At 39.3% G+C, this 12866-nt stretch overlaps 1 protein-coding gene across 5 annotated transcripts in view; it reads right to left on the bottom strand.

The window, feature by feature from the left end:
* The window catches only part of csnk1g2b (casein kinase 1, gamma 2b), a 38210-nt gene that overhangs the window by 20522 nt on the left and 4822 nt on the right, over window positions 1–12866 (bottom strand). For all 5 annotated transcript variants that reach the window (XM_020655708.3, XM_020655732.3, XM_020655725.3 and 2 more), the window contains exon 3: window positions 243–312. In XM_020655708.3, the coding sequence (XP_020511364.1) occupies window positions 243–312 (70 nt within the window). The remainder of the gene's footprint in view (window positions 1–242; window positions 313–12866) is intronic.

Below are 12866 nucleotides of genomic sequence, written 5' to 3'. Positions count from 1 at the left end.
AACTGTGGTCAGTGCAGCAGATGTTTTCTCTTTGTGACAGGACTGTTATATATATGTTGCGTGATGTCTGTGTACCATGTTTCTTGGCCCTTTAATTGCATATCAACTTATTTACCGATGAGTATTCTCTGCCTGTCCAGCACAATGCAGTGCAAAAAGGCTTGTTCAGAGGCGTGTTCAGAAGTCAGGATTAATGTGCTGTGTATTAGAGAACAATAACCTACAGGCTACATATCTCTTACCTGAATTTCCCAACTGTTTGTAAAATCTATATTCCAAATGGAGCTGTGGCGCCCTGGACTTTATAGGTTCCTGAAAGAGAAGCAAGAAAAAAAGAGCATAAATATTACAAAGCTCACAGATCTGTCAATGTCAATATTCCCTTTCTACAGTGACGTGTTGTGTAATAACCCTGTGGTGAAGAATTATTCTCAGAGATTATTGTGAGTTTCTAATGAATAAAAAAAAAAAGCATATTGGAGTAGTTGTGAAACATCAATACTTGCATTGCTTTAACCCAATAAAGGGAAATTAAAGACTAAATTCAACATCACAGTAGCACAACTGACTGTGCTACGAGCTTTATTTTTCTGAGTGACAACCTTGCATACAGTTTAATATGTTAACCTCCATTTCCAATTACCTTGTATAACTGCAGCACAATGCTGTTCTTATCCCTATGCCTATTGCCTAATAGAACTTAAATTAGGTCTCAGGTCAGACTTGTGGGATGTGAGAGGATAAAGAACAGTTCAAGCTGGCGAACAGCCGGCTTTTGTGATGACATGGCTGATAATTGACCCACTAAGACATATTGTTCATGATATCCCGAGCTCCGTCTTTACAGCCTAAAATATAATCTGATTAACCCCACTCTCATGATGACAAGGGCATTATAGACAAATGTGAAGAAGATAGAGAACACACAGGCACACACACACACACACACACACAGACACACAACTTAATTCCTTTCCATAATCTTCAATAGCTGCACTAACTGTGCTAAAGTCATTGAGCAGAAAAGTGGTATGTAACCCCTTTTTACAGACTGCTATCATTACTGAATGGATGCAAATTGATAAAATAAGCTCCGCTATGCCTTTCCATGCCAAGCAGGTAAACGAAAGATTGACCATCATAATTCATTTACATCTGGCTAATGGTTTCCTTAGAGTAAAACAGTGGGACACAAGTGATGACAGATACGAGGAGAGTTATTGCATTAACCTACCTACAAGTTTAACCAAGTTAATAGTAATAATTCATTTAGATTACCAATTTGTCAAGTGAAGACAGAAGGGAGATTTTAACATTAAAGTTGTTTCCTATGCGCATCAAATTCCAAAGCACTTTTAGTTTGAATCATGTCAACTGAAAGCTGTTAAGCTCCCACATTCACTCCATTAGGCCGTTATCAAATCAGAAGCATTTTCTCCTCTGGTGCCTTCATAGCACGTTGGAGTTAACACACAAAGGTATGGTCTGTGTTCAACACAGCAGGAGACTTTCCATTATGACTCGTCTCAGTCCTTCAGGATGTGTTCTGTGGTTTCACTTGAAGGTACAATCAAGAGACGTTTTTTTTATTTTATTTCAAAATCTCATTGAGATTAAGAATGTCATTCACAAGAATATCCTGGCCAAGACAGACAGCAGCACATTAAAAAAGGTACAGATATAAAACAGAGCAGTTACAAACACAGATTTAGCAGAGATGGTTAAAGAAAAGATGACCAGACAGGCTTTACTGTGTAACATAATGTCCCCCTAAGCAGCCATACATAATTGAAAACGTTTGCATAACTTATCTTATAGTGAAAAAAACCTCTACACTGATTGATAATTCAGTGACTATACCGGTTATTCTACAATCCACTGGATAACAAATGCATTACTGTTCTTTTAAGTGATGCAAACATGACAAGTTTAGATCAACACATTCCCTTAAAGCCAATAGTTGCTCTCACAGATACTAAATAGTGCACGCAATGTTGTTCTATCGTCTTCTGCAACATAATGTCAACAAAGTACCAGAGAAGTAAGAACAAATGTGCCAGGGGCTAGAAAACAGAGAATGAAAGACAGGAGGCAGTACAGAGGAGTGGAGGCCTGTAGGAGGACGACACGTGACCAGTCTGGGAGGCAGATCTGGGAACTGCTGTATCGTTATCCACCTCCCACATGAGCGCAGAGAGCGAGCGCAGGGAGCGAGCACATCTCACACAAGTCAGGCCATGCCAGGGAGGAGAGGAAAAGAAAATAAGAAATATAAAAATAATGAGTAAAAACAGATGGCACCAAACCACAGGACCCTTTAAAACAGCTTACAATAGGAAACAGAGGCTTATGGCAGCTTTACGTACTTAAGAGTCATCTCTACTCCCAACAGATGGGATAAGCTATGGCTGTGTAAATGACGAGGGCCACGCTGCAAATGTCTGATGTAACATATGAGAAGGTTTTTTCTCAGCTTCTGCCCATAGATCGTGTTTTAACTACTCTATGAGGTGAGATGCTCCAATGACAGAAGCTCTGTTCTAAAAAGAAATGTACTGGGGGGGGGGGGGGGGGGGTCAAGATTTGCTCAACATATTTTCCTTTTTAACACATGCTGCCATTTGTATCCTCTTGGTATTTGTATGAGGGCAAACTTAAGCACAAATTGTTTTCTGATGACTTAAAAATTCCCCTGTTTCTTCGTCCTGTCTGCAGTGCTTGACTAAAGTGAAGTTTTTGTTACACCGTGTGTTGTCATGCAAGGAACAGCTTTTTGCCAGGTGTGCTGGCCTGTGTCCGGGGCAGCTGACCCACAGGCCAGAAGGGCCCTTCTCTGTCTGACCTGCTGCTACAGGAACCTCTTCAACTCAGCTGTTTTACACAGTGCAGCCCTGTGTGTTGCTGACCGTGAACCTAGTTCAATATACCTGAAGCATGATTGTCATTGTACTCTGTGGATGAGACAAGCACATTCTCCACTGATGTACTGCAAGAAAGTAAAAGTTATTCTTGCTGATTCAGCAAGAAACTTCAATCAAACTCTGTCAGGAGCATAAAACTTATTGATTATGGCAAATCAATGAAATCGAGCTATCAGAAGGCATTTTTTCTATACCCAAAACATAGCGATGGTCGTACATTTAATTTAGCACATGAACACGGTGTGCATTAGATTTGCTTTTGGGTATCAGGAGTTATAGTTTTAAAAGGCCAACAGAAGTGACAGTGTTCAACTCCAAAAAAGTGTAAAGATGCAATGCACCTTATGCAAAGAAAGTTTGGATTTCTCCCATTTTTGTTGAGACTAAAACAACTAATTTTCAGCTTATGTCGGTTTTCCTTTTCACAATGTACACCATGAATAAATTCCCTTCATCACAGTGTATTCTTTGCTATATGCTTCCTCAACATATATAATTCATCTGCCCTGATAACTGGCTGAACTTCAATTACAATATGGGAAAATAAATTGTGGTAACAATATGGGATAATAAATTGTGGTAACTGAGTTATGCCAGCGGCGGCTCAACGCTTAAAAGCTTACAGATTTGTTGGTAAAAGTGCTGAAGTAGGTCTCCAGTAGGATCAAATCCTGCAGCTACAACAGCCATGGAGTGGATGCAGGATGAGAGGCTACATGCCATATCAAGGATCCCTCTTAGAGTGAAACACTTGAAGCAAATATATGATTATGTCATCCCTGATTACGTGACGGTTTCTGCATGTTAACCTGTGTGGGGGTGATGGCCTGCTTCATCCACACAGAGTCCTCTTCCCGGGATTAACTAACTCTGCATATGATGTCATCCGGGCTAAATCTGATCTCTGCTGCCACAGTGATGAGCAAGCTCAGACGTGACCTCGCTGAATGAATCGAGTAATGACCACCAAATGAAGAGGAAACAAGTTTTATAAATGTATTTTTTTAACTTCTTGAGAGGTAAATTTGAGAATTTGTTGTACTCTCTCTGACAGTAAACACACTGTATTTGGGCTGAGGACAGAACAGTTATTCAATGGCATCCTCTTGGGTTCTGCAATCACTGATCAACATTTACCTTTTATTAGACACTCTCTATACCAGGGCTGTCAAACCCTTACCTTTGCCTAAATCAATATGACTGAATATATAAATAGGCTGCTAGTGGATTTATTATTTAAAAATCAGGAGTGTCAAGGACCTAACAAGGTGAACATTTATTGAAAAACATACTTAAAGTGACCATTTTTCAGATGTAGAGGTACATAGAAAAGTAATCTGACAAACTATTCTTACACCAATATGAACTTAACAGCTCCTAAGCCATCTAATAGAGTTTAGAGCAAACCAATGATGTTTAAAAAAAAAAAAAAAAAATCAACCAATCGAGAGATACAATTTGGGATAGAGACATAAGCGTAAATTATTTTTTCGATGTTTGTTATCTTGTCTTGGCTGCCAGAAAAATGTTGAGCTGTCAAAAGTCTCTGGATGATTTGTGTGCTTTAGTGAGACACCTGTGTGAGGTTTTGCTCAAGCTCACCTTCATCACAGAGTGAAGTTGCTCACACAGGCAGGCAATGTGCTTTTGCAATGTGAGCATTTGAGCAGCTTGTAGGTGGAGTTGGGGGATTGTTTCAGCGATGAGGTGTGGGAGCTTAGCAGCCACAGACTCCTCATGTGTGCCATTACATCAGAGTTCCATCGTGTCAAGAAAAAAAGTCAGAAAATCACAGTGCGGTTGGAGAACTGGTTTGTCAATAATAAAGTTGCACAAAGTTCTCTTCTATAAATATTAAGTTATGGGCTTGATCATGGTAAATGTTTGGTACCATAGTACAATTATAATCATCTAATCTGTCAATTATTTAATTGATAATTATCTTAATTGGCATCCATTGAGTACAAGCGGCAACCTCCGTTCTAGAAAAATGAAGCCAATGTGGAAGTGCAAAATCCTGCAGTTCATCGCTTGAAGCTGGCTCCAGGAGCCCTGGAAGTCACATACACACCACAGCCAAAAAAGCCAGTTTTACAGTAGAAATTAACAAATTAACAGCCTGGTACAAAAAATGAAATGGGTCTGATTAGCTATTGTCATCATGGGCACACACTGCTAACGGTTCTGTTTTGATTTTATGAACGATACGTGACGTCCATAGATAGGCGCGTAGCTGACATGATTGACAGGTGGGCGCGATGTAACAGTCTAAAAGGCTTAAAACCTGCCTCAGCTCCAGCTTTTAGCCTGTTGTAAGGTTGACTGTAAGTTAGGCTGAGACAGGATTTCCATCATAGCGGCTGCTGCCAATGAGCCTCCGGATGCCCCTGCCGAAACAGATGGGTGACATCATTCAGGCATCATCCATTAATATTTACAGTCAGTGGTTAAATATTACTATCAGTGATTATATTTGTCAAGAGACCATCATTACTGATTGTACACATTTATGATGCATTACTGGACATATTATTTTTAGACTTCTATTTCAAAAGATCATGGTACAGTGAAGTAGACAGTTGGGGTGGTGTAATGTAACACAAACACTTGTTTTGTATATCTTTTGGAAATCCAAAATGACACTGAATGTGTGCAAATGTATGCCTATGTGCGCCATGATCAGAGGGACATGCACAGCATTATGCACAAGGCCAAGAATAGACCCTTGACCTTTGCTTGACTCCCAGTAAACCATTTCACAATATGCAACTGGCAATGTGACTCATCTGATCTTAGACTGAGCAACTCAAATGTCAACATGGTGCATCTCCACTCAACTGCCTTCTTTTTTGTGCCTTTATTGGTGTGATAACACAACAGTGACATAAAGGACAAAAAGATGACAAGACAATGAAAAATGTACTGACATACAAATAATGGATGACTTAAATAATTGGCAATATCTGATATGAGAAGTAAGAGAAAAAAGTCTTTCATCTTTATGATCAGAGGTGTCTATGGTTTGAAGCTGGTGTTAAAGAGCGAGTGGTGTAATAAGTAACAGCTGGCTGGTGCCCAGCACTTCTCCTGTTTCAGCTCAGATTTAACACACTCAGTTGGAGCCATAAGATGCCAAAACCCACTAAAGTAAACAGGCAATGTTTGATAACGGGCAGAGTCAGAAATCAATTGCATGTTCTGTAGGTTTTTTTTACAACTGGCATTGGATATGAGAAGCCTTGGCCTATCCCAACCTAAAGAGTTTGTCAAAGAAGTGGACATTGTCTTTTATTCTAAAAAGCCATGCCAAATCAAGTATCTGAGTATAATGATCTATTAATGTCTTCATTAGAGTACTGGGGTTTTAAAGCAACAATTTAGACAACATGCATCTGCTTACAAGCAGAGGGTGCAGAGCGCGGCCGGCAAAGCTTGGTGAGAAACCTCCATGCTGACTGACCAGTACAGTAATAGTACCAGGTTTTTACAAATATTACTTTGCAAGTGTCTTAATCCCATTGTTTTCAAACTGATTGCATGTCGAGTATGCATATTCAACTTTCGCCATGATTTCTATAGGCTGTGTCTAAATGGTTTCATTGGAGAGGGCAGTTTATTATGCTAGTTGAGGTAGGTTTGTAAGGTTCCAAAAGTGTAAAGCTAACTTGAAGGACGACAGGGAAAGATTAAACTTTTTGGTGTTGGATGGACACCAAATTTATTCTATTTGTATGCAAACCTAAAGGGTTGCTAAACATGAGACAATGATAACTATACAGTCTAACATTATGTTGCAACCTGTTATGAATAATATCTGCAGGGATGTACACTCTGCTTCTTGCTTGGTTGATCTCTCTTTTTCTCCGCCACGCTGTGGACACGGGAGAAACATCACTCTCCCTGTTGCTAGTTATTTTGCAATTAAATAAACCTTTAAACTACTATTTTAAGGTGTAAAAGTTACATATTGTTGCTTTAAATACAAAAAATAATAATAATAATAATAATTACTGCCTATACCTGCATTTCTTTTGTTTGTATTTGGTGTTAAGTTGACTGGGTATTGACTGAAGAAGTTGGAGAAGCATGCCAATGCAACATATCAGATTTCAATACTCCCCTCCCATTTCCTACCAGGACAACAACAAAAATCTATAGAAATAAGCAGGTTTCATAAATTCTGTAAAAGGAAATATCAGGCTGGCTTTTTATAAACATGCTGAACTCAGCAGCTGCAGTGAGAGAAGGCAAACGCAGCACACTGTTACTAGTGATCGACACAGCCATGGGAAGTTCCATTCACATGAACCCAGGAGGCAAGTCTCCTTTGTCATTTTATATAAGAGTGAGGCATGGTACAATGTATTTTGTATTGTGCACTCCATCATTAGTTGAACTTCGGCCTGTAACCAATCCAAAATTAACAAAAATTCCTGATGATCTAAACCACAGCACACACACTAACTACTAAAACAGAGAGGTATTGTTGTTTTCCTAGCCCTACTTCAATGTACAGTCTACAGAGCAAACACGACAGCATCCACAACCTCAATTTCGGAGCGCCTCTAACTAGCGCTTACTGTTGCTAGTTTATGAAATTAGTGTTGCAACACGTTGTACCCTTCGTGATGATCATGGAGTCTCATTTATATTGCTCTGCAAGTCTGTATGCTTAATATTTGCTTCAATTCTACCCTTGAAAAAGTCTTGTTGCATAGGCCTTTCGTGTCTCCTCCCCCATTGTTGTTGACAAAGATGGTATCATTATTTTTTTAATTTTAAATCCAGAGAGAACCCTCATTCACAATGGTGTCGAGGTAAGAGCAGGTACAGGAAAATATCAGACAGAAAACAAATAAAAATCACTAAGAGGGTTAGTGATAGCCATAAAAAGGAGGAAAAGAATGAATTGATTTAAAGGTAAGGGCCATAACATAGAATAGATTAATACCAACAAAACCAAAAAACAGTAAGATGTTAAAAGCAAGACCAACTAAAGTGAATGAGGTCAGCAATTAAAACTTGCCATTGTCCTAGTGATATTAATGTGGACACTTTAACATGTTTTTGGACTGCTTTTCAACAAGTTTAAATACATCTCAGAGCTCCCCAAAACATGTCTGTGAAGTTTCTTGCCAAAAACCTACCCCGATCCTGTATTTTAGCATGCCTAATAACCCCTCTATGTCAGCTCAGAACAAGCTGTTTCTGTTTCTATAGCTTTAAATGCCAATGAGTTTGTAGCAGGCTAGGGACACATTAGTGTTCAAAAAACATGGTCAAGTATATTTTGCATAATATGTGACCTTTAAATGATGCAGGAGAGGCAGAGGTATAATTAAAAGCATTAAATGTGGCTTTGTTACTTTTAAGTTTGTCAGTAAGGCATGACACAGAGCTATCACGCAAAAATAGTAGGAAACTGGATAGCAACTATACATATTTATATAAATTATATGTGTGGTTTACCTATTCATAATATGTCAAAATGTCTGACATTGAAGATAATCAAAAGAGATAGGAATCATAAGTCAACACAACTAAATATGTCACTGCACTATATCCAATGGTCTGCACTGTATATATACTCACTGTATGGCACAAGTAAACAACATATTCCTATTTCTTACAGTCTATGAACTACATGAATGTTTATTCCAACGTTGATATTTTGTCTTGCACAGCAGTTTAAAATAGACCTGAGGAGGTCATTTTGACTTCAGCTGGTTTCAAATCACCAAAATCTGAATCTGGTTTGGTAATTCTGGCTCAAGTTCACAACTTTTCTATGATGGCATGAAAAAAGTTGACAGAATAGAGCAGTGTTAGCTCATGGCCCAAAACCATTAGCCCAATAAAATATGAGAAAACTTTTTCTTTTAAACACAAAAATACAGTGTCATTGAAACTCTTAAATGAAAACATGATGGTGCTCTGCCTTCAACCAGCACATAAAAGTTTAAATTACACAGTACTCACTGCTTTGCAGGCACACACCCTCCTCCATGTTCAAACCATTTTCTTGTCAGCTCACAATTTACACTCATGTTTTTCTGCTTAAAACACAGACATCTTTCTTGTTGCAACTTTGAGGCCACCAACATTCAGACTTTCCTGTGCAGGTTTTATGACTGCTACTTAATCATGATTACAGCAACATAGTCAGTCTGTGTCAAAGTACTGTGCTGCTGCTTACTTCTAGTTCATTAGAGGATTAGCTAGTTGACTGAAGGTAGGCTTTTACATGCTGTTGACATCCATGGATTGATTCATTTAGACTGCCCAGCATGCTCTCTGGGGAGCCCAAACAGGGAGGGAAGAGCAACTTAAATCGTCAAAATGCCACTCTAATTCTGGCCAAACACGCCGACTGAGCTTGTGTGGTTTCACAGTCTTCGACAACAGCCTTATGAAGAGCTGGTTTAAGCTGCTGAGCTAGCTTGCAACAAGAGCTGCTTATCATGCTTCAGTGGGCGGCAGACTTAGCTCAGTGCAACACCTCAGATTTCCTTCAGAGTATCACGACTGACCAGCACAGTGAGCAGCTTCACACCACCTTACTCCTGTGCCTCTGCATCAGTGACTCAGCTAGAGAAAACAAAAGTCTGCCAGAAACTTACAATATGATTACATACCATACAGTATAGGAGGGATTTTTGAATGCAATATACAACATTTATGTCATACCTAAAACATCTTTAAACTTTTTTGGCAAATTCAAAGCAAAGCTCAGGAACACTTAAAAAAATTCGAAACAACAACAAAAGCCTGGAGGCCTCCAAGTGGGCGGCCGGGGTTTGAGTCCGACCTGTGGCTCCTTTCCCACATGTCATTCCCTACTCACTCTTATCTCAAAATAAAAAGGCATGAATATCCCCCCCCCAAAAAAAACCTTTAAAACGTTGTCATAGAAAACCAAAATGTTGGATTCGGACATTTCCTCAATAACAAAACATACCCAATGGCAGAGTGGTATTTCTCAAATATGATATTTATATGTTCAAAAGCAAACAGAAGACATTTGTAGAGCACATTTAACGGTACAATTTAGAAAAAAGCATTTTTTGGCAAACTCAATTAATTAACCTTAGTTATCTTAAGATAAAGAAGTCTACCACCTCACTTTTTGATTCAGCGGGAGTAATCAAAGTCACAAGCCAAAAATGAGAAGCCCGAACTAACACTATTTTCTTGTTGTTTCATTTTTAAGTATGAAATCCAGCCATGCTTTGAACAAGCATTACAAACAAAAATACAGCACCAAGGGTGAAACACTGCTCTGTACTATTCTGGCACACAATAGTACATATCTTCATTTATTCTTCTGTGCTGGGGTATAAGTCCAGACCCTATAATCCTCACTTACTCTGCTCCCATGATGGGCAGATATTAAGGCTACTCATCACTGTCAAAACTGTTTGTCACCACTTGAGGCCATCAATTGATTTATTTGTTAATACTGCCAGTACTGGCTATACAGGAAACATGTCTCACATGTGTCCCCTGGCTGTCAATGAATAACTGGCTATACCAAGAGAAGCTATAATTAAATACAAGCTGTAACTCAAACTGTTTGCAAACAGGGGTGGTGAAAATGTCTGTAGAATAGATTCAACTGGATTCCAAAGCTCAAATAATGGATAATGTGGGTGTGTGCTTGTGTTCTGCACACAATTCTAACAAATTGATTGGGTTAAGAGAAGGCCGATGACCTTGATAAAGAGTACAATAAAGATATTGGCATAAGATAAGAGACAGAAACACTGCTAAACCAAAATAGCCAGAGTTCAAATAAAAATAGTATGACTCAGTGTGCAGGGGGGAAAAGAGGATTAGATGGTCATTTTCTCAGTGGACAGTTATGTCATCAAGCCATGGGAGTGTATGAGATGGTTGTGTCCTTTACTTAAATGGGTCTAATGTAAGACTTGACAGAAAGCTGAAATTCAATGCTGCTGTTTCTTTAAGACGCTGGGATCCCCCTTTGGGAGTTAAGCCTGCAATGTACCAATAGCTATATGGTGCTGCCTCCATCACACAGACGTTTGTCAGTGTGAGATAGTATCCAGCTGAACCAAAGACTGAACCACTGTGTGTGGACAAGACCTGCTAACAAAGACGACCTTTCTGCGCTCAGCCGTTTCCCCCTTCTCCCTTGCCTTTTGCAGCAACACTCACAGCAGTTCCAGATCCACTGACAGAGGATCTTGTGCAGCAGGCCTGCCATACATGCTCCCTCCGTGCCATCACGTGGTGGAGCAGAGTGACACTGGCATTCACCTTTGTCCCAGGTGCAGGCAGGCACCACCCACATGCCCTAGTCGGCAACACTGGCTGACAGACAAGACTCTCAGAACATAAACGCACTAAGTAATCACTGTGTGCTGTTCTGTAGAGGCTGACAGCTACAATTTATTGGAGTAGATGAAACTAGTTTTAACCAGCCAGATAACAAATCACACTTTGCTATCTCAGTTTGACTTACTTGTAGATCAACAACACTTCTGTCAAACACCCATAAAGTAATAGTCAGAAAGTAATAATTGCCCAATGGTTGACCAGTTAAGAAAACATTTGTCTCTTCTTCAATTGTAATGACAAGGGGATTATCAGAGGGAATGTGTTATTTTTCAAAGTATGTCTTAGAGCTGAATAATAGATTTGCCATCTTAGACATGTTTAACTTAAATGATTGGTTAAGTAATTTGAAATTAACAAAAAAAAAGACTGGGCAACACACTCCATAGATAAGTATGATCAAACAGTGTTTTCGGATTCTATCTAGAAGGGAGCAGTTACCACTGAAGTGACTGACAGACACACTACTCATGTCAAGCATGTGTTAGCAGTTGGTTGTAGATAACAGGGCTGTTATTTGTGATAGCCTGTAAGGAAGAGCTCAGCAACAGGTTCTGAAAAAGTATGAGGCCTTACTAGACAGGCAGTGACATATAGGTGGGCGATATGGGAAAAATATCATATCACAATTTTTTTTTGGCTAAATCACGATCACGATTTTTTTCATACTGATCTTAAGATTCATTTGTAAGTCACTGACCAGTTCAACCAAACTTATTTTCTGTATAATGTTTTTAAATGCACAAAAACTGTGCTGACAAGTTGAATCTATTTGAAAAACATCTTTGTAGGAGGTCTGGAGGTCTCACCCAGAACATCTTTAGCAACAGAAATGTCTTTCCCTCAACTTGATCAATATTTATGCACAATTTGAAGGTTTTCCTCACCACTTTGAAATTATGATTTAGTTATAGTGTCCTCTTTTTATGTTTATCAGGAACATCATCACACAGTGAAGCATTCATTTAAAAACATGTAGACTTCAAGTTCTTGTGTTTCTGTTTTATTTAGCCCTGCAGAGTTCCTCCAGCTGTAGCTTCATACAGGCTCTGCAGCCTTTGTTCATAGGCATTCAGGGACACACAGACACATGTGGACAGACAATCGTGCCAGAGTCTAGGTTTCCCCAAGAATCGACAAGGCAGAAACCCTCTCCATCTCATGTGTGATAACACCAGTGAACAAGAGCAAAACTTGATCAACTAGAGAGCAGCGCTTTAGAATTTATGTTGCAAGAATGAACCTTTATAGAGTCATCGTAACAAAAAATCAAAGGAATAAAATAAAAATGTAAAACTATCTGAAATGTGTCCTCTAAATCAAACTCTAAACACACATAAGTCCTCACACTCAGGATGAACTATTAGCTGGGCCTTGTCATGTTTCTTCACACCATTAGCACACTTCCTCCTCTCACATTTTACCATGCAGATAAACGTTGGGTCCAGTGGGCCAAGAGAGCCGTGGAGCAGTGTCATGGCCCTAATGCCAGATCCAGATATAGCTGGACACCGTGGGGATAAAAATATCCAAACAGATGGGAGGTTTCACAGGCAAAGGGGGAAGCAGCAAGCGCAGCTAAAGATT

The sequence above is a fragment of the Labrus bergylta genome, chromosome 6, assembly GCF_963930695.1.
Source record: "Labrus bergylta chromosome 6, fLabBer1.1, whole genome shotgun sequence".
Classification (NCBI taxonomy): Eukaryota; Metazoa; Chordata; class Actinopteri; order Labriformes; family Labridae; genus Labrus; species Labrus bergylta.
Note: the sequence above shows the minus strand (reverse complement) of the source record. Positions and strands in the feature narration are given on the sequence as shown.